General features: G+C 33.0%; 2 protein-coding genes and 1 pseudogene across 2 annotated transcripts; 2 read left to right on the forward strand and 1 right to left on the reverse strand.

Moving 5' to 3' along the window:
- Positions 1–5,940: 5,940 nt before the first annotated feature.
- Positions 5,941–8,512, forward strand: LOC120218166 (two-pore potassium channel 3-like). Its single transcript, XM_039215136.1, is given in 3 exon segments — positions 5,941–5,995; positions 5,998–7,051; positions 8,013–8,512. Coding segments are annotated over 3 exon segments (1,242 nt in total). The 5' UTR covers positions 5,941–5,955; the 3' UTR covers positions 8,161–8,512.
- A 76-nt stretch (positions 8,513–8,588) lies between these two features.
- LOC120217421 lies at positions 8,589–11,738 on the reverse strand (annotated as a pseudogene).
- An 11,884-nt stretch (positions 11,739–23,622) lies between these two features.
- LOC120218175 (chlorophyll a-b binding protein of LHCII type 1-like) lies at positions 23,623–24,566 on the forward strand. The gene has a single exon (XM_039215146.1). It carries the CDS (start codon positions 23,669–23,671, stop codon positions 24,464–24,466), a length of 798 nt encoding a protein of 265 aa, XP_039071077.1. The 5' UTR covers positions 23,623–23,668; the 3' UTR covers positions 24,467–24,566.
- The last annotated feature ends 1,601 nt before the right edge of the window (positions 24,567–26,167 follow it).

Consider the following 26,167-nt stretch of genomic DNA (forward strand, 5'->3'; position numbering starts at 1 on the left):
GATTAATTAACCAAAATTGACTGAAATTATTAAATATTATATATATTATAAACATATTTTAAGCTCAAACCCATTAAAAATGAATACCTGATTATTTTTTTCATCACACTAGACTCATTAAATTATCAATACCTAATTAATTTTTAACTCAAATAAAAATATACATCTATTATATTTAAATTAATCTAATTATAATAAATTAATCTAATTATAAAAAATTATAAAAAAATTCGGTTATTTTGGTTAACCGACCGTAATAATAGAACTTTGATCGGTATAATTAATATTAAAAAAAATTTGTTTCGATTAACGATTAAAAAAGTTCGTATAATACGATTAATGGTAATTATATTCGGTCGATGACCTAATTAATCGTGTGAACAACCCTAAATGAGTCAAAACCGAGGGAAGATGAGAAAACCCATTTTTCTTTACACCATTGGTTCACATAAACCGACCAAGCCCGCCCAAAATAAATTGATTTTATACGATTATATTAATTCAATTTAATATTCAAAATGTTAATTCGACCACCGACCAAATTAAGTTACCATTAATTAAATTAATTGAACTTTTTTCTTTAACTGTTAATTGAAACGAACCAAATTTTTCTTTTTGAAAATATTAATTGAACTGAATAAAGTTCGGTTATTTCAGTTGATTAACTGAATTAATCGAATTTTTTATATTTTTATTTAATTATTTTAAATTGAATATAATAGAAGTATTTTTTATTTAGGCTAAAATTTAATCATGTGTTAATAATTTAATGAGTCTAGTGTGATTAAAAAATAAATTTTTTAATGTGTTTGAGCTTAAAATATGTAAATAATATATATAATATATTTAATATTTAATAATTTCGGTTAATTAACCAATTTTAAAATGAATTAACCGTTAATCAAATATTGAAAAAAATATTAATCGTTCTCTGACCGAACTAATTCGGTTCGCTAGATTAATTAAAAATGAAAACGTCTACCAATTTCTAATGCTAACCCGGTTTAGTTTTGATAGATTATTTGATTCAGTAGGATATGAGAAGTCCTATCGTACGACAGCTTTAATATATGGTTAAAGAAAGACACTACCGGTTTATTATTATTATTTTAACAAAACCGGTAAAAATTACTAAAATATTATTATTTCTACCTAAAACATTAATGTTTTTAACATTTCCGGTAAAGTGTCCAATAATAACAAAAACATGTAGGAAAAATAATGTTTTAGGTAGCGTTTTATCGGATATGTTAACAAAATCGGTAAAACGGCCAATAATAACAAAACCGATAGAAATAATAATATTTTTGATAATTTTTTACCCATATTATTAAAAAATAATAACAAAAATGATAATGTATTTCATTAGCTGTATAATAAGACTGCTGTACTCGAGATTTTCCCATACTATATTAATAGAAAAATAGAATCGAATAAAACTATTGGTCCGCTTCCACCGGTAATGGTAAGCAATTAGTTCCCCCATGTTGGAATTAATTCTGGACAAAGATGTTTAGCAGTTTACATTAATTACATAGGGGAAGGAGAGCAACAAGTCTATCAAGAAGGGCATCAGTGTAATTCTCTCTGTTTTGGACAAATCTGGCGTTTAACGGTATCCATAGAGTGATACATAAGCTAATTATATAAAATTGAGGGATTGAAGGAAGTTTGTCATGCCATTGCTTAAAGGATGATTGGAGACTTGAACGGAATTGAGCTTAATTTATTATAATTTTTAAAAATGATTGAGATTTATCGATGAAAATAATTGAGTTACGATTATTATAGATAGATAAAAAGTAATAATTGATAAAAGACGATAGTTAATTATTATGAAAATTTTGCATTTCCGATAAGAAAAATGAGTCGAAGCAAATAATCCATATATTTTGAGTAAACTGAGGTGATTGTAAAGTAGTATTTATTTTAAATACTCTTAACCACTTGGTAATGAACACTCAATGCAGTCGTTGATGCTCGAACCGTAATCTCTAAAAATAACAACGATTTATTTAACCACTTATAACAAGTGTTATTTAGGATTAGAAGTTTATAAAAATCATATATTGTTGAGATAGAGATTTGGTATGAGCCAACCGAGACCTCGTAAGGAAAAACTAGTCATTTGTCGAGAAAATCTCACGTGCGGCAGCCTTAATATACGACTAAGGAAATGTGCTACCGGTTTTATTATTTTTTCTATCGATTTTGTTATTATTTGACACTTTACCGAAAATGTTAAAAAATATTAATACATAATCACGAGGTGATTTTACCGAAAAATCACCATGACATATTTTATTTACGTGTTAGATATTTTTTTAAAATTTTACCGATTTAGCATTTGTAGATAATTAGTTTATGTTAAATCCCCGCGGATGATGACGCGGACTTTTATAGAATGAGTGTTAGATTCGTAAAATATTTTAAAATAGTGTCTGATAGGTAATTAATTTTAGAGTGATTTTGTGTAAAAACGCCAAGTAGCTTTGTTTTGTTTTTTTTTTTTGAAAAAAATAAAATTTAATTAGCCAATTATTTTCATTTTTTATCTTCTGAAAAATTAATTCTTATAACCATAAAAAAGATCATGTGCCTTTCGCGCATATCATTTTCTTCTAATAATTAAATTTTTTTAAATAAAAATTTTCATTAAATCCTGGAAATAATATAATAAAATACCCTTTTTTCTTCAATAATAATAATAATAATGAAAAATATTGCTAATAAATTTTATCTCGTCTCTTGATTTTGTCAATATTTAACCAACATTTTTGTGTTAAATATGTTTTTAAATTTAATTGAGCTTCAAAGTTATTCTTATATACGTTGAGATAATATATATATATATATATATATATCGAGTATATAATTCTTATAAATCTATATTTTAATATGTTTCTGATACGCTGATTGAATGAATAATTAGTGAATTCTTATAAATCACTGTTGGTTTAAAGGGATACACTGCTTAAGGGGATGACACACATTTAAAGGTTCACTAGCATTAACTCATTAAATTTTTATTAATGTGTGATGCCAATAAAAGAATACAAATTAATAACTCAATTATCAAAATAAAACGAATTAAAAATATAATAATAATAAATAATTTTTTGAAAAATCAATGATAAAAACTTAATCATCAAGGTCAACGTCGGTCTTGTCTAAGGTAAGCATCACTAGTTTATTGGTTAAATAATGACAAAATCAATAGACGAGATAAAATTTTTTGACACTATTTTTCATTATTATTATTATCATTATTGAATAAAAAAAAGGTATTTTATTATCTTATTTTTAGGATTTAATGAAAATTTTATTAAAAAAGAAAAAAATTATTTGAAGAAAATGATAAGTGTGAAAGTCACGTTATTTTCTTTATGGTCATAGAATTTAATTTTCCAGAAGATAGGAAATGAAAATAATTGGCTAATTAAATTTATATTTTTTTCAAAAAAAAAAAACTACTTCCTTAATATTTTTGTAGTAATTTTGTACAAAAATCACCATAACAAAAATTGATTACCTGTCAAACATCGTTTCAAAAAATTTTACAGATATTACATACATCCCATAAAGACTCGGATCATCATCCTCGGTTTAACTAAAAAAATATAAAATCGATAAAATTTTCTGAAATGATATCTGACACGTAAATAAAATATGTCAGGGTAATTTTTCAATAAAATTGCCTAATCACGACTGTCCTTGAGTATGACTCAAACAATATCAACATAGATAGATCAAAAGGAGCGGATGGATACAATCATCCTTTAAAAGTTAAAATTATTATATATTTTAATTTTTTATGTATTTTTTTATTAAAAATATATTTTTGTTATTCTTAATATTTTATAAACTTAAGTTCGTCCATCTTATTCGTCTCTTAATATAAAATGTTGCATCCGTCCTTGGATATTAATATAGTAAAAAATAATAAATAAACATTGATGTAAAGATATAAATTTTCAGTTGAAAATAGTGAATATGCAAAGAATTTTGTTTTTTTAAAAAAATTTATCGTCTTGCTATACTATTTTTAATACTTCTCATTAATGGTTTTTTTAAACATTTTTAAATTTTTATTGATTTCCATAATTTTAATATTTTTTATTTTTATTTATTTAAATAATGCTCATTTATTCAAAATTTTCTTATTAATATTTTTTAGATTTATAAATTTATAATTTATATTTAAGAATTAAATAAATCGAAATTTAAGATCAATCACACCCTATTACTTCATTAATTTATATTAATTATCATATTGATACATTAAAAATGAATGTCAACCAAAATAATTTGTTTAATTTTTTCTATCGAGTTAATTTCATTGTGTGTCTTTAAATTATAACTTTCATTTTAAATCGATCCTTAGACTTTTAAATATTCTAATTTCATCCCTAGATTATGACTATTATTCTAAAGTAGTTCTTAAACTTTAGAACATTATAATCTCATCCCGAAACTATGACCCTCTTTCTAAATTAATCCCAAAACTTTTGAATCTTCCAATTTCATCCCTAAACTAATCCAAAATATATAATTAGTTTCAACCATAGTTAAACGTAATTTTTTTAATATATAATAATATAACTTGGTACAGTGATTTTATTAACAAAGGATGTGCTTAATATATACGTATAATTTAGGATAAAATTAGAATATTAAATTTTTTTAAAAATTAATTTAAAATGAAGGTCAAAGTTTAAAGATAAAATTGAAAAAAATTGAAACAGCTCTATAATTGAAGCTTTTAGCATGATGTAAAGGTGACAGCATTAAATAATTGCAACTAATTAGTGGTTGAATTAGATGACAAATGGGACAGCTTCTTCGCAGGCCAGTTGGCATTTTTGGCTCAAATCCCTTGGCACCCAGTCATTAATTACTTCAGTAGCCGCAGACTTTTATTTTCCTTCGTAATCACAACTACACGCGTTCTTCAACAGCGCGTGCACTCAGCTGGCATATTCCTCTCTGGAAATCTAATCTAAAAGGACACGTCAAAGTCTAAAAAGAAACCACGGATACTTTCTTCATAATGCACGTACGTGCATTATCTCAACTCAAATTTAAGCTAAATTTATTTGGGTAAACTACATGATAGTTAAATTGAATATTAATATATCGATTGATATATGATAAAATTATATTTTAATGATATTAATTAATATCATTATTATTTTTAAGTATTAATTCAACGACATAATATTTTAAGCATTAACTCGATAACATAATATAAATAGAGACTCGATGCACAAAATACAACTTAAATAGTTTTGGGATCAGATTTATTATATTGGAGTCAACAAGTTAATGTTCTGCTCAGAAGGTCCTAAAATTTTTAACAGTAAAAAAAAATTAGAACATATGAATAGTTGAGTGATCATTTTGTAACTTTTAATAATTGAATGACTCAATAAAACAATAAATTATAATTAAATACTCTTTTATAACTTTTAATAATTAAAAGACTCAACAAGATTATATTATATAATTAAAAGAATATTTGTGCACTTTACTCAATTTACTTTTAATAATTCTATAAAAAAAAATCTAAAATAGCTTAGGTGTGAATTAAGACTCCAAGTATGAATGTAGCTCCGTCAATGTATATGTATACGTACTGCATTTGAATGACAACACGGTTTTTTGTTTCAAAAGAAGTAAATGCAGTAATATAGTACATAATATAGATTCCTATTTTTATGGTAATATAGAAATTTTCATTTCTGTTCAAGCAAAATACGACTTTTACCCTGTCCTCTTTCAGGTTTATGTTCCACACACAAAACACAATCACCCGCGCAGTCCCTCCATTTGCTTAAACGGGACGGATGTACTTCGAAAAAGACACTGGTCTTCTTCCTGCTTCTGTTCATGTCGGATTCTTTTTATTTATTTTCTCTTTCCTGTTTTTTTAACCTTTTCCAGACGATTTTCCTTATGGATAATGATCCGTTGCTTCCCTACGCAAGTGGCCGGAAAAACCACCGCCACCTCCACCTCTTTTCCCTCTACCGGAAAACGATGAAGTTTCTCTCCCAATCCCTCTAACCCCATCGGAGTTAAAAGAACGACTGATCTTCGGCCCATCTCCTTCTTCCTCCCAATCTCCATTCGATTCATCTCCTTCATCTTCTTCTCAAGATCCTCTTTTGCAACAAAACCAACTGAACTCACCCTCAACAGCTTCATGGTTAATAGACCCAGATTTCACACGGGAAAAATCCAATCTTCACAGGTCCAAAACGGCACCCGCCATGGCGGTTTTGAACGATATCGTCCGCTCATCAATTCCCAAGCCTCAATCGGGTTCCCAATCCATTGTAAGACAAGCTTTCCTTCTTTTGGTCTTGTATTTGGCTTTGGGTGTCGTTATCTTTTGGTTTAACCGTCATAATTTTCTGGGTAATGAAACTCACCCGGTTGTCGATGCATTGTACTTTTGTGTTGTCACTATGTGCACAATTGGATATGGTGATATAATCCCTAATAGTGTGGCTACCAAGTTGTTTTCCATACTGTTTGTGTTGGTTGGATTTGGTTTTATTGATATTTTGCTCAGTGCAATGGTTTGTTATGTGCTTGATTTGCAAGAGAGTTATCTGTTGAGAACCGTTGAACATGAAGGTCAAAAGAAAGATTCTGCAAGATCTTATATAATTGATGTGAAAAAGGGGAGGATGAGGATAAGAATGAAGGTTGGATTGGCATTAGGAGTTGTGGTTCTTTGTATTGGAATTGGTGTTGGTGTTATGCATTTTGTTGAGAGTCTTGTCTGGTTGGATGCCTTTTACCTTTCTGTTATGTCGGTCACTACGGTCGGATATGGTGATCGGGCGTTTAAGACGATGTCTGGTAGGATTTTCGCTGCTATTTGGTTGCTCGTTTCTACTCTGGCTGTTGCTCGAGCGTTTCTGTATTTGGCCGAGGCTAGAGTGGATAAGAGGCATAGGAGCATGGCGAAGTGGGTGCTCGGACAGGACATGACTGTCTCGGAGTTTCTTGCGGCTGATATTGACAACAACGGTTTTGTGAGGTATGCTGTTTTATGAAATTTGTTAGTACTTGATCTTCATCTTGTAAAGTTGTGCTAGTAGTTCGTCGGTAACTGATTTAGTGTTTAGTTAATTAGTTGACATTTGATTGTGTTGGAACTTTTTTTTAGCTTTGTTTCAGTTTAAAGGTTATGGAGAATATGTATTTACTTGGGGCTTGAACAACTCGTATTCAGAGTCATGGTGGATTTATTAACACGCAGTTGCTTAAATTTTCAGATAACAGATTCTCCGTCCGAATAACTTATCCGAATTATGATAATCATCTGCCTAGTATAGACTACAGAACTGTGTCTTTATGCATGCGGGACTTTGAAATACTTTATCGGGGACAAACCGAAGCAAGGAATGTATACTGCTTCTTCTTGTCGCAATGCTAGTTTTCTTGGTCAGCACGGTTTATCTTTGGCTTCGATTACCGTACGGACTACATTTTATGATTATCTCAGACCATATAGTGTACATGGGGTGTCGATGATATTCAAGTGCAATAAATAGTCGCTTCATAATTCGGAGGTCTTCTACGGAAGCTGCTCTCAACCTGGTGTTAGGGTCAGCCTACTATCTTACCTCCCCTTACCCCATTACATATGGGAACAAGGGGAACAAGGGACAGCCAGCCAGCCATTCAGTGATGCATCGAAGATGACGCTTTTTGCCCTTTTGCATATAATATGTAATGGATTCAGTTGTTTGTTAATTTATTTCCAGTTGTAAGTTCTATTCTTCTGTTTCTCCATCTTTCCATTTGCTGCTTCATGGACTTGAGCACGAACGAGGAATTGATAGTACGACCAATTGAAGTCCATGATATGTCTAAATTTACTATTTCCAGAAATTCGATTATCGATCTCGATGTTTTTAGTTATTCATTTACTGTTGAACTAATGCGTAGTTTACTTGATTCGTTGTTTAGTACTAATATTGTTTTTCTGTATGCAGCAAATCCGAGTTTGTGATATACAAGCTGAAGGAGATGGGAAAGGTCTCAGAAAAAGACATTATGCAGATCAGCGAGACGTTCGATAGGCTGGATGCCGGCAACTGTGGGAGGATAACACTTGCCGATCTTATGGAGCATAATCATTAATCTGCGAGAAGCCTTGCTAATAAATGTCGTTACGATACACGATGATGGTCGCATAGATGGTCACAGATGACATCGAATCAACAACAGCAGAAAGGGCTGGTTCGTTAGCATTCGAGGCAAGGGACGGCGAAGTTCGTTCGGATCTTTATGCATGCTAAGTTGGTCCTCTTCCTCATCCACAATGCACCATCCCTTTTTATTGATCAGAAAAAGTCCGATGCTTGGTTTTTGGTACCATATACGATCAGGGTATGTGTCTGATATCAATATGTTAAAATGTAGGCGGTGGGAGAAAAATTGATATCCCTTCGTGAGATTAACCTTCGTATATGAAAATATTATTTCCGGACCATATATGTATTATGTCTTATGAACATATGATACTGTTATATGTTCTTATTTTTTTCATTAGTACCATACCAATCCATCTAGAGTTCCAACCGGTAGAGAGCTGGATTTGATAGCCTTGGCAGTGGAATGGCAACAAGTGGATTCTTCAACTTGAGCACAATCCCGAACTTCTCCGAAACATCAAACTTGTCTTCCTCCGCCACTTTCCAGTCAAAAGAATGCGAAACCGTGGCAATCGTTTACTACACCATCCGCTCAGCCATTGCCACACCGGCTCACATTCTTCTCCCGGACCCGAAAGGAAAATAACCGAAGTCATTCCCACTGAAATCCCACCGGCTGTTCAAGAACCGGTCAGGGTTGAACTCCGACGGGTTCTCCCACACGCAAGGGTCCCTGTGAATTTCCCACGCGTTGATGAACACCATACAACCTTTACGGATAGTGTAGCCCCCCACGGTGAAGGCTTCTTTGGGGCTATGGGGGACCAGCAGAGGAAGAACCGGGTGCAAACGCAACGACTCTTTCATGATTGCGAGTAGGTATGGTAATTTATGGATATGAGATTCTTCCACAATGTTGTCTTTGCCGACTGCTTCGTCTAGTTCTTTCTGTGCTTTTTCCTTTACTTTTGGGTTGTTTATGACTTCGGCCAATGTGAACTCAATTGTATTGGAGGATGTATCCGTTCCTCCGACCACCATATCCTTGCCAAATATTAGGAAAAACATAAAATTGGATTAGTAGATAATAGTGTTTAAGCTTTAAGACTAAATAATTATTGACTTATTTTCAAAATTAACCCCTAATATTTATTAAGATATTTATTTGGATTCTTTTTTATTAGCCTAATATTTCATTAAAAAAGAAGAAGAAGCATGTTCTTAACTTTTGATTGAATAATCACTTTGACAATATTTTAGCTTTAATATTTTATTTTAGGGTGAAAAACACTTATTTTAGAGCCTAAGATTTTTTATTTTTCAAAATAAAATGTAGGAGTAAAATACTTTAGAAAATGAGTTAAAAAAACTATTAGAGTATTTATTTTATTTTATTTCATAATTATTTTGACTTATATTATTTTAAGTAGTTTTACTTCTAATGTTTTATTTTAAGATAAAAATACATATCTTTAATTAAATAATCACTTCAAATCATATTTCATATTTTTGGATAATTTGAGTCCCAACATTTCTTATTTTATAAAAAAAATATTTTTTTTAAAATGTTAATAGTTTGTAGACTAATCATTTCTATCTACAAAAATATTTTTAACCCAAAATAAAACATTTTGATTAAAATAATAAAGAAAAATGAAAATAACTATCTTTCACTATAAATATATAAAAGATAAATATAATAAAACGTTAGGTCAAAAATTGACCACACTTTAAGTATATAAAAGATAAATATAACATTATGTTGGATCAAATTGAAATTTTTCACTATAAGTCTAAACTCAACTCAATCACCCTTTAAAACATTTTAGAAAAATCTGACTTATAATGAAAAATTTAGGGACTTATTTTTACCAAAAACAATTTAAGTACTTAAAGTGATTACATATAATAGTTTAAGGTTTTAGTTTGATAAAAATAATTTAGGTACTTTAAAAAATGACATTTAGTTTGATAAAAAAATAATTTAAGTACTTAAAACAAAAAAAAATGACATAATTTGAATAAATTTTTTAGTTTAAACCTTTTTATTTTTAAAATTTAAATTTGATTTAAGTCTAAACTCAACTCAATCACTCTTTAAAACATTTTAGAAAAATCCGACTTAAATCAAATTTAAATTTTAAAAATAAAAAGGTTTAAACTAAAAAAATTACTCAATGTCATTTTTTTTGTTTTAAGTACTTAAATTATTTTTTATCAAACTAAATGTCATTTTTTTGAAGTACTTAAATTATTTTTTTATCAAACTAAATCCTTAAACTATTATATGTAATCACTTTAAGTACCTAAATATTTTTTGTCAAAATAAGTCTCTAAAGTAGGACTCTTTTTACTTTGACAACTTAAACTTAATTTTTGTCAAAATAAGTACCTAACTTTATATGATATGTCAACATCTTACAGGACAAAAAATATTAGGACTTAAAATGATTAAATACAATAGTTTGATAAAAAAATTATTGAGATGCTTAAAATAAAAACAATACATAATTTGAATACTTGTTCTTACTTTAACCAAATAAAAAAATTGATCTGACTTGATCCGAATGCAATGATTATCCCTATTAATATATGATACTGTTTAAGCTCAGTTAATACAAACAAATGTAAAAAAAAACTCACCAAGAGCAAGGCTTTGATATGATCTATGGTGAGAGCTGTCTTGGAATCATTTTCATCCTTCAACTGTATCAGGAACTGCAAAAAGTCCTCCACTTCCCCTGACGACTTCTCACTTTTCTTTAACCGTTGATCGATCATTTCATCGATGATTCTATTCAACTTCTCCAATGGTTTTGAAATGCGTTTGCATAGACCTTGCAAATCAAGAGGGGCAAGCACCGGGAAAAATCGGAAATGTTAGGCAGACCAAGAATCTCTGTTATTTCGGACATAACTTGCTTGAACTCCGCACCGGAGTTAGCTCCGGCATCCCAGATTCACCGGCGCTCCGGCGTTACCGTATAGGTAATCCACGGTTTCCCGTACTTCTCTACGGCGGAGCATATACATCTTGTCCAAAGTAGCATTGTTTAGCATTTTTAGAACACATTACCTTTCTTAACATCCGCCACTGAGATCCGTAGGGGCTCCAAACTATATCACGACCACCGGTTGATAACAGGCCGACCACCGGCTCGTCACGGTTGGCGAATATGATGTCTTGGTCTTTGAGTACTTGTCGGGCGGTGGACGGGGAGGAGAAGAGGATAGCGATCTTGCTTCCGAGCCGGAGTTTGACGACTGGTCCGTAGGTGCGAGCTAGTTGAGCGAAAAAAGAGTGAAGGTCGGGTTCAGGGAAAGGTAGGCTTCCCACTATCGGGAGGCCTCGAGGGCCTGGTGGTGATTTTGGGTTTCCTTTTTTTTAACTTGATGCAAATAAATGAATACCGGAAAACCACGAAAACGCCGACGAAGGTGAAAAGGAGGCGTGCGAAATCATCAGTCCGGCGGGTATCGTTGCTAAAGCATGACCAGATTTTGGAATAACTTGAAATGATAGCCATGACCAAAGAACGAAGAGAGATGGATAACTAAGCTCAGCTGTCGTGGTGGAAAGTATGTAGTACGCTATCTATTTAAGGCATATAATCTTTATGGATATTATAAATATCCAATGTTTTTAAAATCGGATCAGACATTGAACCGATAAAGGTACTGATTCACTGACGAATTCAACCGCAGTTGAATCGAATTTTATATAAAATAATTTTTTTTTTAAATTTTACATAATTTTAAAAGCAATATTAATATATATGTAAGACTTTTTTTAAGTTTACAATATTAAAAGGTATAAAAATATCACAAGTCATAACATATATAAGTTAAAAACTATAAAATCAAGTGAAATAAAATAATTCAAAAAATAAATTTGGGACTGAAAAAAATCATAATAAACGATGTCATTTGGTTTAATTTAAAAAAAAACAATCTCACATGGCTAAGAAACATAGAAGAGCATCTCAAAAGTCTAAAGAGTAAAAATATGAGAACAAACAATCCCACATGGCTAAGAAACATAGAAGATCATCCCAATTGATTTCTATAAATAATAGAGGTAATTTGACATTCAAAATCATGGAGTCTTTTGGTGAGTACAGAGCGAACTATTCTTTCGCTTCAATCGAGCTCGAATTTTAGGCTTCAATCGAGCTTTTAATTTTTTTTTTAGTTCGAGCCTTTTCGAGTTCAAGTTTCAATATTATATTTCCAGTTCGAGTTGAACTTGATAATTTTTAGCTTGTGAGTTTTTGAGTAAAATTGAGCTTACTTTTAAAGTTTTTGAGTTCGAGTCGAGCTCAACAATACTCGAGTTCGACTCGGCTCGTTTAACAAACGCCGTCGTTTGGTTTAATTTTTTTTAAAAAAAGAAAAAAAAATGGTGGTTCACACCGATTTTCAGCTGGTTCACCCCGATTTTGCCAGTTTTCAGCCGGTTCTACCGGTTATGTGCATATCCGATTTTGGAAGTTAACCAGACCGAACAGGCAACCGGTTTCCGGTTCAATCGGTCGAATCGACTGGTCTGGTCTGATTTTAATAACATTGTAAATATCAGACTTAATTGCAACATATGTACTCAGATCATGATCCTATTTTTAAATTGGTCCCTAAACGCCTAAATATTTTAATTTCATCCCTAACTACGACTACCCTTCTAAATTTGTTCTCAAACTTTTGTAAATTTTAGTTTCATCCCCAAACTATATCATTTATTCTTAATTGGTCCATAAACTTTTTCAACATTTCAATTTTATCCCAAATTATATGTATATAAAAATCATGTTCCATGTTAATAAAATTTTTAGGTCAAGCTATATTATTATATGTTTGAAAAAAATAAAGTCCAAGTTAAAGCATGGTTAAAACTAAATATATATTTGGATGAATTTGGGAATGAAATTGGAATATTTAAAAGTTTGGGGAATTAATTTAGAATAAGGGTCATAGTTTAAAGATAAAATTGGAATGTTCAAAAGTTTAAGGACTAATTTAGAATGAGTATCATAGTTTGAGGATGCAATTAAAATATTCAAAAGTTTAATGAACAATTTAGAATGAGGGTCATAGTTTAGAGGCATGTGATGCAATTAACTCTAGATAATATTATTTAAAAAGTAATATTATATTTTTCTAAATCACCGGTATCTGATATATTGATCGACTAATCTCGATCAATACTACAGAGGCAAGAACAATTCTCTTAATCCAGTTTGCTCTATTCATAAAAACTAAAACTTAAACCCCAAACCTTACTTAAAGATCTAATATTTTATCCCACTAGACTAATTAGTTGTTGTCATTAGTTTTATATTCATAAGATATAGTTATTTATATATAAAATAAATATGGCAAAATACATATTTAATATCTTAATATCATTTTTGTTCTATTTTGGTCACTCAACTATTTTTTAAATCATACCTAATGTTACGTTTCAATTTCATTTTGGTAATTTTTTGTTAAAAAATAACAGTGATTTTGATGTGTCATATAAGGTAATAGTGTGACAATTGCATATGTTGTTCGGAAATGGTCATCTAATACATTTATGTTTCTCAATGGGGATCCATGTGAACATTTTGTCTCAGTCATGCAATTGATTCAAGAAAAGCCAGAGAACTATGTTGACCATTGTTACTATAGGTCAACTGAAGAGCAAATCAGTGAGAACCAATCCCATCAATGGAGCCAATAATTTCTCCAATTTAAAGGAGGCCACTTGGTAGACCTAAAAAACAAAGGAAAAAGATTGTTGATGAACAAGAAAGTGGTCCTAGTAGGGGGCAAAGAACCCTAGAAATTAAGTGCAAGAAATGGGGTAAAAATAGGCCACAATATAAGGACTTGTAGAGGTCAAGTCAGAGGCAATTCAAGGCTTAACACACCACCTGCATCAAGTGCACCTCAAGAACCTTCAACAACATCAAATTGAGTAGCTTAAATACCTCTAAGGTTTCAATCATCTTCAATTAGTGCACCTCCAGGGTTTCAATCATCTTTAACTGGTGCACCTGCAACTGCTCCACCTTTCACTCTATATCCATCAGTTGGCAAAGTACCAAAAATAGCTTAATTTCATAGAGAAAAAGGTCTATCATTTTTCGTCAATCATTTTTGGTGTGGCATTCCTTTATTAACAAGCTAGAGAGTGGCGAGCTAGGCGTCCGAGAGGAGCTAGGAAGCTGAGGCAGTTTGTGGTGGTCGAGGGGAGCTTTGTCAGTGCACGTCGAAGGCTTTTCCTCATTCCCTTTGTTGTTTTCTTTCTTTTATCTTATTTGTGTTGTATGGGACATATTAATTTCTTGCCTTGTTGCTTGGAATATTCGAACCCCACCATGAACTAGTCTTATTTGGTGGGAGTTCCTTATGGATATTTAAGTGTTATTTTAATAGTTGGTTGTTTTTGTATGATGTTATTTGTTTTGTTTATGATTTTTAATGCCTTAAGGTTGTAGGAGCTATGAGAGTAGTCATTCCTTAGGAGATTGCTTAGTGTTCGAGAGAATGAAGTAGCATATCCTTAGTGTTCGAGAGAAACTAGGGAGGATATACATAAGCAATGGGTTCTAGATAGTAACTAGGTCTAATACAAACTTATACATAAGGCTAGGATTTCAATCGACTAAAAGTAGTAGTGCTCGGTCAAGAGGTTAGATGCTAGTGTTGCCGCTAAGTGGTATTGTCGTGACATAGTTTGTTATCTGAACCAATAGGATCCCTACACTTGCTAACACCAATAGGTTTTGCCATGGCATCTTGAACCTGTCGAGTCCCTTGATTAGAGATAGAGTAGGTCACTGTTAGTAAACTTTGTCGGACAAGTAAGGCATAAAAGTAAGACCATCATGAGAAGTAGACTTAAATTTCCTAAGTGACTCCTATAATTCATTCCCATAGTAGCTTGTTGTGTGAGGATTATCAAGTCATTTTATTCAAGTCCAGTGTTTACATTTTGTTTTGCCTTTACATTTTCATTTGATTACACTAAACACAAATTAATTTGTCATAACATTTCCTTCCGCTTTGCCATGACATTTCCATTTGCTATCATATTCTATTACACCATCATTTCATTCCCACCAACATCCATTTCATTTTGCCACAACATTCTTATTTGTAAATACTATCACTAACTATACTTAGGTGAAATAGTAAATTGCATTGATAGAACTTATAAATTTTCTCCAATCCCTGTGGATACAATACTTACTCATCACTGTATTACTTGTTCGATTGTGTATACTTACATATATTTTCGTGACCATATTTAGTAGTCAAAATTCGCGGACACTTATCGACTTGTTTTCTGCAAATATTTCCACTTATCGGTTGAGCTTAAGCATAACGTGTATTGGATTGTTAATGAGTGTAGCATGGAGATGATTGTTGTAGGCGAGGCATGAAAATTACACATCCAATAGCTTGAGGAGATTAGCTGAAAAGCATACGATAACGTACGACACTATAAAGAAAAAACGAAGGTGTTTCATGACAAAAAAATTTCATTTATTTAAATCTTTTTATGTTGGGCTAAAAGTTATTCTGTTTAACTCAAAATTAATTTTTTTTTACAGGAAAGCTTAAATCTATGTGGATTGGACCTTTGATGGAAGTCGACGTTTTTCCTCATAGAGCCGTGGAAGTTGAAGATAGTTCAGGTGCTTAGTTCAAAGTAAATGGTCAGAGGCTCAAGTCTTTTTACGAAAGCGCACCAATCAGACTTATTGACGAAATCAGTTTGGAAGAACCAAGAATTTGAAAAATAAAGGTCGCCGAGCTTAAACGACGTTAAACAAAACGCTTGTGGGAGGCAACCCACTTATTTTATTTTATTTTATTTGTTTTTATCTCTATTCTTTGATTTCTTGTTTTAGTTTGCTAAAAATAATTTTTATTTAATTTTTTGTAGGAACATATGCATTTTTTTCGAGTTTGAATCGAAGTTGATAAGCAAAGATTTTAGTTTAAATAACCAAGTTTCGGACAAATTGTCGAGCAACAGGCATGAAAATTTTCTCCAAATAAAGGTGCACTGTTTCATTAAACACATAGCATGTTAACGTTCCTCCATCAAGCATAGCGCATGGTATCGTTCCTCTATCAAGCGCGACAAACGTTAGCAAAATCACACAACTTTGACTAGCCAATAGGAATTAGTGTTTCAAATTTTGAAACAAACCTGTCCAATCATCATGTAAGTTTAAAAAAATTCCCTAAAAACGTTATCTTTTGTTTTTTTATTATTTTAACCCACCTCATTTTTTTCTTCTTCACCTCCTATCTCTTCATTTTGCTTTGCTGACTTTTCGCTTGCACCCCTTCTATTTTGAGTCGTACGCCAACACCAACCTCCAATCTCCATCGTTCAACCACCTTACAAAAATCGAAAAATGGTTTGCACTCACCACCAAGGTAATGATTGGTCCTCCATTCAACCAATCGTCCTCGGTGGACGTCGCGTTTCACCGCTCCAACGACATTCGTAAAGGTCCCTAGTAACTCTGAACCTATCCCAACTTTGCCTCCTACATGTCATCAACATTGGCAGTAGAGCCAAATTCCTCCACACGTGTTAGCTGAATGATCCCCTGCCTCTCTTCAATCGATTAATCATCGGTCATGCCATCCCGACATTATCGAACCTAGTCGCAACCATCGTCCGTCTCCACCATGGTCACCTTCGTCTTCCATTCATCCAATGCCTACATTGGCATTCTCATCCTCCTCTTGATCACAGTAATTTTCTTCTCACCTGAAGTACTCGACCGTCCCCTCTTCCTCGATGCATGCTGCTGCTGATGACCATCACCCTAAGGTAAATTCTAGTCATATTTCTTTTCGACCATTACTGATGTATTATCCTTCATTTGGTTTTACAGAGGACGTTTTGACCGATCACTTTTTGGGTGTCACCACTATTTCGGGCAACAATCACTCCACAATCAAACCTCTAGTTCAAACGTGTAATACCCTAACCCGTACCCGACTTAGATATGAGTCCGAGATGTCACATTAACTTTTAAAAACGATATTCTTACAAAATATCAAAACATTTGAACTCATTTTAAAAAAAATACAATCACATATTTTTTGAATTATATTTCATTATAAAAATTCAAGTAAAAAACGTATTTATGAACAGTACTATATGGTATGAACAGTACCGTGAACAATACTGAATGCTAAAATTTTTCCAGATTGCTTCAGGGGTATCGATACCCTTGCTATAGGTATTGATACCCTGCTACAGTAACTTCTGGCAAAACATATAAAGCTCACAAAATACTTAAACTTCCATAACTATACATTTACCATTTACATAAATTCGTTTAAAACATTACAAAACTCGATCAGAGCATATCGGATTCAAATCTTTTATATTATATGCCAACTAAATTCTATGTAACAAAATACATATAATTCAACTACACTTCTGATCTGATCTTTGGTAAGGAGAACTGACCTGTCTTGTTCCTCTTTACTTTTTTTTCACTTTCCAAACCTACGTGTGAAACAATCACATGCTAAGTCAATGACTTAGTGAGGCATATAAAACATAATTATATGCTAACTGTAACTTCTACAATGCATGAACATTTGATAATACTTTATCATACCAAAACATATATTCTTCTTTGTAACATATACATACATGCACATATCATGTAACATAACATCATTAACATGTTTATCATTTCTCATTTTATCATCATTAATTTCTTTTTATACCATATCAGCATATAATATAAACTCTAAATCACACTAATGCATAAACGATTTACAATCTCATATAACAAATACTTTTCACTTAGGAATACACACAGTATCACATATAAATCTTATAAATACTTTTGGTATCTTTTATAGGTCCATGTACATTATTGAGAACTCAAGGTATTCGAGTACATTGAGGTTGTGCACTATTGCTGTCACCACAGATCGTATAAGTCCCACTGAGTGGCATATGAAATTTGTCCCGAAGGACCTATGTAACTGTCCATATGTTCCGAAGAACATAGGTAAACTATAATTGTCCATATGCCCCAAAAGAAATAGGTAAACCCTCGACTCTTGGCATGCCAACTATACCACTAGCTCTCATATCATATAACATGGGCATTATCATTTATACATTTCATATCACTTGTTCTTTCTCTTCTGTCACATACCACATATATGTGTAACCGTATATCTCATATCATATCACATGTATCACAAGTGCATGTATTCACGTAGTTTACTTTCATGTAATTCATGTCACTTTTCATATGATTTCATATTCGTTTGTCACATAGCTCGCATCACTTTGCATAGTTTCACATAAACATATATATAATATCTTGTTCACATATATTTCCCATATAACTCATATCATTTGATTCATGTCTTATTATTATATCATCATATATATATCATCTATGTTCATTCACTTAATCTCATATCACTTATCTCATGTCAGACATAGCTCATATATAATGATGCATATAATAACTCCGTCACAGGCTCGTCGCAAGCCAATGTTTGTTCAATCTCATATCACTTAATCATGTAGGTCATGACACATAAAAATCACAAATCATTTAACATTTTAGGAGTCACTTCTTACCATAATAACTCCGTCACAGGCTCGTCGCAAGCCAATGTTTGTTCAATATCATAAGTATAATTAAAATTTCGGAACTTGTTTGATAATTCTTGATTGTTCTGGAACTTGTTTAGGCTTAATATCTACATAAACATAATTTCCGAGATGATTATCAGAAGCATAAACCTTATAACTTGATGTTAATAACTTAAGCTAGTTTAATAAACCAAAATTCCATTTTTCCTTTAGGGGTATCGGTACCTTCATTGTATTCTGAATTTTCCCCCATAATTTACTATTCAAGCACGAAAATTCACCATTTCGAATTTCCACCTTCAATACTTCATGTTTCATTCCCTTTCATATTCCTAACTCACATATACATACTTAAACCAATTTATATTTATTTATCTCATCTTAAACCTCAAAATCTTCTCCTCTTTATAAACTTTAAGAATCATACCCAATTTTCAACGTGTTTCAAATCCAATTCTAACACTTAATACTTCTTAATTAAGTTGATGACAAGTTAAATTTAACTTCAAATTCAACTTATCAACTCTATTTCAAGATTTCACTCAAGATCTCCAAATCTTTAATCTTCTCTAACTCCTTTACCTTTTGATTTTAAGATAACTTAAGCTTAGTTATCATCTAATGATCAAAACCCAAACTTTAAATTAACAAATAATAAACAAAATAGAAAACTCACCTTTGCTCTAGCTTGGCACACGAGAAGAAGAAGAAAGCAAGAGGAAGAAGATAACTCTCTTCCCCCCCACGTGATTCATTTATATAAAGGGGAAAAATATCTTTCTTGTCAAATGACCATTTTGCCCTTTAATTCCTTTGATAATTACTAACAACTTTCAGGAAATATTTCCAAATAAATCATTAAACTATTTAACTAATCTACTTTAATCACCAAATTCTAAAATTTTACAATTTGGTCACTAACCCGGTATTGAGGATGTTACAAAACGCAGTTCCATCGTCTTCGAGTAGTCCACCACCGGCATCCGAACACTCAAAACGCAATATGCAAGGCCACACCTACGATGTGTCATCCGAGGAGAACTTAAAGGGGTTCATTCACTTCGAAAATGAACATATCGTTCATTTTCAAGATATCTGTCACCACCCTTTCCGAGTATGTAAGTATATTCCAATGCAATCTCTTCAAAATTTGCACATTTAGGATGTTCTTTTTACTTATTTTGCTACTATTGGACGGACACTTTACTCACAAATAAATCACTTTCATATTTTCGCATGCTCAGTTCATCAATGTCGAGTCTCCTAGTGTAGTGTCCTTCTGTTTTGGCAGAAATCAATTTGATATGTCTATCTCTGATTTTAATCTTGCTATGGGATTCGAGACAAACGTCTCGAGTCTAGATTATTTAACCGCTTTATTTGAGATTCCACATGATTTTGTTGCGGATATGGTGTACTCCATGCTTACCGATTTTGGCACTCAACCTTTTAACCCACGCTCGACGAAGGCAATTCACCTCCACAACCTAGCTCTGCGTTACATCCATCGCTTTTTAGCGCACAATTTCTCGTGACAGAATGACTCCTCCGATATTTTAAGTAAGACTGAGTTATTTTTCCTTTAGTGTATGTTCACCGGAAGAAAAATAAATCTCGATTTTTGGTTCGCCAAGCAATTTTATATCGTCATTCAATCCAACCAACCTTTTATAATTGGTCCATATATTTCTCATTTAGTCTCTCGTATAGCTAATTTCGATATTTTTAATTAAACTTATGCATTTTATATGGATGGATTATATGAGCGTTGTTTGGACTCTATGAGCTTGTTTGTCAGCTCCTTACATTGTTCCATCGGGAGTTATGATGCCACGGACCGAACGGGTCTTCACTCGTCAGAATGCAGCACCTCGCTCTCCATCTTCACCTCATTCGAATGCGCAAGAACAAGTGCCCAATTTTTTTGAACGTTTCATGCCCTTGAGGAGAACATCACAGAAATTCTCTCATACCTTCGCCCTAGCCGCGACCATGGCCGTGGCTACGGTCACCATTGATAATGGGGAGTTTCCTTTACTCTTCTCTTTATGCTTTAATTTTGATTTATTTCGTATTGGGAGAATACAATGAAGTAAGGGGGTAAAGGTTGAATTAAATTTGGTCTTGCTTGTCTTACTTGTCTCATGGCATGTTTGGTTGAATTGGTTGAATGTGTAATTGAAATGAACCATTTTCGTTGCTTGCCTTTAACATCTTGTGATCGTTTAAGCTCATATGAATACTTGACTTTTAGCATGCTTGATAGACTAATTGCATGAGTAGAATACTAATTTAAGGACCTTTTGCCATATGTCTTGATTTTGTTAATTGAATTCTTTGCCTAGCTTGATTATTTAGCCCATTTTGTGAGATTTTGAGACTTGAGCATGAATGTCCTTATTTTTATGCTCTTTTGCTTGCTTGAGAGTGTCAAATTGAATGATGGAAATCTAGAACTTGTGGCTTGGATGCATTTTGAGACAAGTGAGGGGGAATTTGTTGAGTGCTTGAGATTGACACTTTTTATTTGATAATTCACATGCTTTAAGAATTTTTCATTACTGAATTGGGTTGATTTTTTTTATTTTTATGTGCAGTGATTAGCTTACTGGAATTGGTAGCAAAAGGATGTATTTTACACTTTTTTTATTTTTCTGATCGTGGCTGGGACTATGGACACGACGTGGGGCTGATGTGGCAAAATTACAGAAGATACTGAAAGGTTCTGGAAGCATATCCAGTCAGCACGATTTTGGATAGAGATTTTAGGATTTCAATTTCTTGAAAACACTTGAATTTTTATTTAGATTATCTTGAATTTTATTTTGTTATTTCTAGATTTATGGAGCCTATAAATACCCTTCATGGGTAAAGGCTTGAACATATGTTGTTTTTACTTTGTTTATTTTTCAGCATTTTTATTTTAATTAAATTTTCTTTTCATTTTCAAGTTATTTTATTTTACAAATCCATGCTAAGTATGATGATCAATATCATGCTTAACTAATTTCCTCGTGCCAAGAGCTAGTAATGAATCAATTTCATACGTGAGAATTGAACAACACTTAATTACTATCGAGATACATTCTTGATTTTTTGGTTTATTAGTTTGGCAATCGACCTTACTTACAAATTTTTAAGATTTTTTAATCAAAAAAATCGACGTTGGTCTGAATATTGTTTGAAAGTATTGTTGGGAGGAAGGATCGGCCTGTGACACTTTGACTTCCTGTGAACATGCTTAGAGGTGATCCGCTAAGGGAAAACAAGATCGGAATTGATTCTCGATGAGACAATATCCGAGTCGGGCCTTTCTAGATTTTAATATGAATGTTTTAATGTCAATAGATGTGGTTAATCTACTCAAGAATCATCTTTCGAAGATAGATTTGGGAAAATCAATTACATGAGAGAAGGGCAAGTTACAATGGGTTGGACCTTGTAGACTATAACCGACATTAATCCTGGAGCAAAAATCAATTTCAATGATCAATGGAATTGAAACAAAGATAGCTCAAGGCGATCTTTTTCATTGATCTTTCTCAACTTATTTTCATTTACTGTTTCCTTTCATTTTATTTGAGTTACTTAGTCTTTAGTTTGCTTTCATTCATTTCATCTCAATCACGTCAATCCCTTTTATTTTTATTTGCTTTTACAACAGCTTATGGGATTAAAATTAGAGTACTTTTGAATCAGAGATTTCAAATTTTCCTGTGGATTGACCCTCTTCCACTGTTCTATTTTCCATTTATTTATTTTATTTTCGAAGAGATTTACTTTATTTTGGTGAGTAAAATGACGCTTGTGATCTAGATTTCTCAAAGATAACTGTTCAAATCTTTTTGAAATTACTATACTTCATTTACACTAAATATTTGACGACTCCTAAGATTTTCATAAGATATCCCAAGATTTATTTGAAGATAAATTCGTCATTCTCGATGTAAATCACATTATCAATGAAAACTGCTATCAGAGGCCAGTTGTCGTATTATTTGGTGTTGGGAGATATATATACTCGTACAAACAAGATTGAAAGAAATATCTTCAACCCCATAAATTTCACAAGTACACGTAAACACTCTTGATTTGGATTTTTTTTACAGATTCAATACAACTAGCTTCAGAGTTTTATGTAAATGAATCAAAATCGTGCAAGTCACAATAGAAATGGCTTGAAAGATAGATGTTTCTAATGAAAACGAAGTTTTAGTGTGATAACATTCACCCAAGAAGGAAAACCTCATTCCAATATGATTTCTCTTGTAGTAAAGGCCATTCTCACGTTGAATGAACCCAAACTGTTTCAATCATTTAGCCTAAAAAATTATATCAGTATTGATATAACCCTACTCTAGAACATTTAGGAGAGAAATTCATTTGTTGAGATATGATGTGGGAACAAGTTTTGATTGAAAATGCATTTCCATAAAATTAATACATGGCTGTCCTGCAAGAATTCCTGAGCAAGCAATGCAAACTATTGCATTTGCTAAGTAGAACAGATTGTGATGTACTGTGTGTCTGTTCCAAGCAGATATGGGGCTATCCGATATATCCACAAGTGGCCTAATATGATTGGAGCAATAAGGAACACTTAAATTGCTGCGGATTGTTGATCACAATGGCTTCACCCAAATTATCCAACGGTTTGATAAGTGGGGCAAATGCAGCCAAGTAGACATTAAAAAATCTGACTTCCGAAATGTTGTAAACCAATGGGAATTGGGATATCGATCTCCTAAGATAAGGACCCCTTTCCTTGGACAACAATATTAATACCCCACCCGTCCAAGCAAAACTACCATCTCTTCATCTTTCACTGCTTATCACTTTCAATAGTACAATGGCAGCGACAACCATGGCTCTCTCTTCTCCTTCATTCGCCGGAAAGGCTGTCAAGCTGTATCCTTCCGCCCCTGAAATCCAGGGCAATGGCCGTGTTTCCATGAGGAAAGGCGCCACCAAGCCTGCAGCTTCTGGAAGCCCGTGGTACGGTCCCGACAGAGTTTTGTACTTGGGTCCACTCTCCGGTGACCCTCCATCCTACTTGACCGGAGAGTTTCCAGGTGACTATGGTTGGGACACTGCTGGACTTTCCGCCGACCCTGAGACCTTTGCTAAGAACCGTGAACTCGAAGTCATCCACTGCAGATGGGCCATGCTGGGAGCTCTCGGATGTGTTTTCCCTGAGCTTCTGGCCAGGAACGGAGTCAAGTTCGGCGAAGCCGTCTGGTTCAAGGCCGGTTCTCAGATCTTCAGCGAGGGAGGACTTGACTACTTGGGAAACCCAAGCTTGATCCACGCCCAGAGCATCTTGGCCATATGGGCATGCCAAGTTATCTTGATGGGAGCTGTCGAAGGTTACCGCATTGCCGGTGGTCCTCTGGGTGAGGTGACTGACCCGTTGTACCCAGGTGGCAGCTTTGACCCACTGGGTCTTGCTGATGACCCAGAGGCATTCGCCGAGCTCAAGGTCAAGGAGATCAAGAACGGCAGATTGGCCATGTTCTCCATGTTTGGATTCTTCGTCCAAGCCATCGTCACCGGAAAAGGACCACTCGAGAACTTGGCTGACCACCTTGCCGACCCAGTCAACAACAACGCCTGGTCTTACGCCACCAACTTTGTCCCCGGAAAGTGAACTTAGAGACTGTCCTAGGATTTATCTTTGACGTTTTCCTTGTCGGTGTGATGTAAATTTGCTCCAAATCAATGAGAGCATAATGTTAAACTTTCTCTCTACAAACTGCAAATTGTCTGTCTTCTCTAACCAATTATTAACTACGCACCTTAAGCTTAACTAAACGCGTGAAGTTCAAAAGAAAACGCACAACAAGTACCTTTTGAAACTAACCAGACTGAATCGGACACTGAATATGTAGTGGTAGAAAGTTCGATTATGTTGTCCTCTATATCAGAATCTTCATCTGTAGTTTGTTCAATGACATTAGCTTCTTCAGAGGATCTAATCCGCTCAAACTCCTTAGCAGCTTCTTTCATTGTGGGTCTTCTCTTTCCATTAAGATTCAAGCACCTCTTTGCTAGCTTAGCAACTGCTACAATCTCTTCTTCGAGACCATCGTTCATCACCATACCATTGGATCATCAATGTCGAGTAAGGAATTCTCCATCACAGTAGAAAAAAGTTCAACTCTAGGTGACGCCGCACACACCGCACCAACAATTGAACATATGTGAAAATGTCACGATAGTAATATATGTTGACTGTTAGTCAACTAATGATTTTCATCCAACATGTTTTGTTTTGACAAAAATTTAAAACATTGTGGATTAAGGTGATCTAAAAAATATAGGACTAAGTGATCATTTGTGTCACTACAGCAGAACAAGTCACGTTTCAAAGAGTCGTTAAAAATCCTTCCGACCCAAAAAACTATGCCACAAGAAGCGCCGCTAAAACAAATGCCACAACTATTAGCTACGTTTTAAGTTAACAAATATCGCAAAAAGTCTAGTTTGTATCTCAAACGTCGTTAAATGTCATGATATGTAGCAACGTTTTTGGGATACAAAGATCGCAAAAGGTTGGTTATTTAGACGCAAATAATTATGTATATAGTGGTGTTGGTCCACACAAACACCGCTAAGTATGTACTCCATTAGTGGAGTTTTTCATCCTAAAATGTCACTAATAGAAACTGATTTTTCAAATATTTTTTCCTACTCTATATTATCTAAATTTAACTTGTAACAATATCCAATAACTTTAAAATTTAATTATGAATTGAATTTAGTAAAAATAGTTAAAGACAGGAATAAATCAAAGTTTACAAACATCCAAGTGTAATGTAATGTAGTTCAACATTGTTCAATAGAATAAACAAAGCATTAACCTAGAAATTACCTACGATGGTAAATTTCGCGCTTGATTCTGCTGCTTCATAGCTTCAAGTTGATTTTGAAGTTCTTCATATATTTTCTAAAATATTACTTTTATCTATGTTTCTCTCGCTTCTCTCTCTCTATGCTTCTTTCGCTTCTATCTCAACTTCTCTTCTTTCAGCTTCAGCTTTCATTTGAGCAAGTTTCTCATCCACTTGACTCAACTATTGTTTTAATAGATTAACTTCTGATTGGAAAGACTAACTGTGTGATGACATGAACTGAAACGAGCTAGATCCAAAATATTTGGTTGGGGGTAACGAATGATCCCTGACACCGAACTCGATCATATCTTCCAGGATCGAAAACTTCAGCAATAACTTGATTTTCAATCTCGTCTATACTAATAGAACCATGAGATGAAGCTGTAGTTTCATATTCCACCCTTTTATCAATCAATTTTTCTTAATAATCAATTAAGAAAGTAGAACGAATTTTA

This window comes from Hibiscus syriacus, unplaced genomic scaffold, assembly GCF_006381635.1.
Source record: "Hibiscus syriacus cultivar Baekdansim isolate YM2019G1 unplaced genomic scaffold, ASM638163v2 tig00000773_pilon, whole genome shotgun sequence".
NCBI classification, from domain to species: domain Eukaryota; kingdom Viridiplantae; phylum Streptophyta; class Magnoliopsida; order Malvales; family Malvaceae; genus Hibiscus; species Hibiscus syriacus.

Excerpts from the sequence above, each read along its gene's own strand:
- LOC120218175 (XM_039215146.1), top strand. The coding sequence starts at position 23,669 with ATGGCAGCGACAACCATGGCTCTCTCTTCTCCTTCATTCGCCGGAAAG.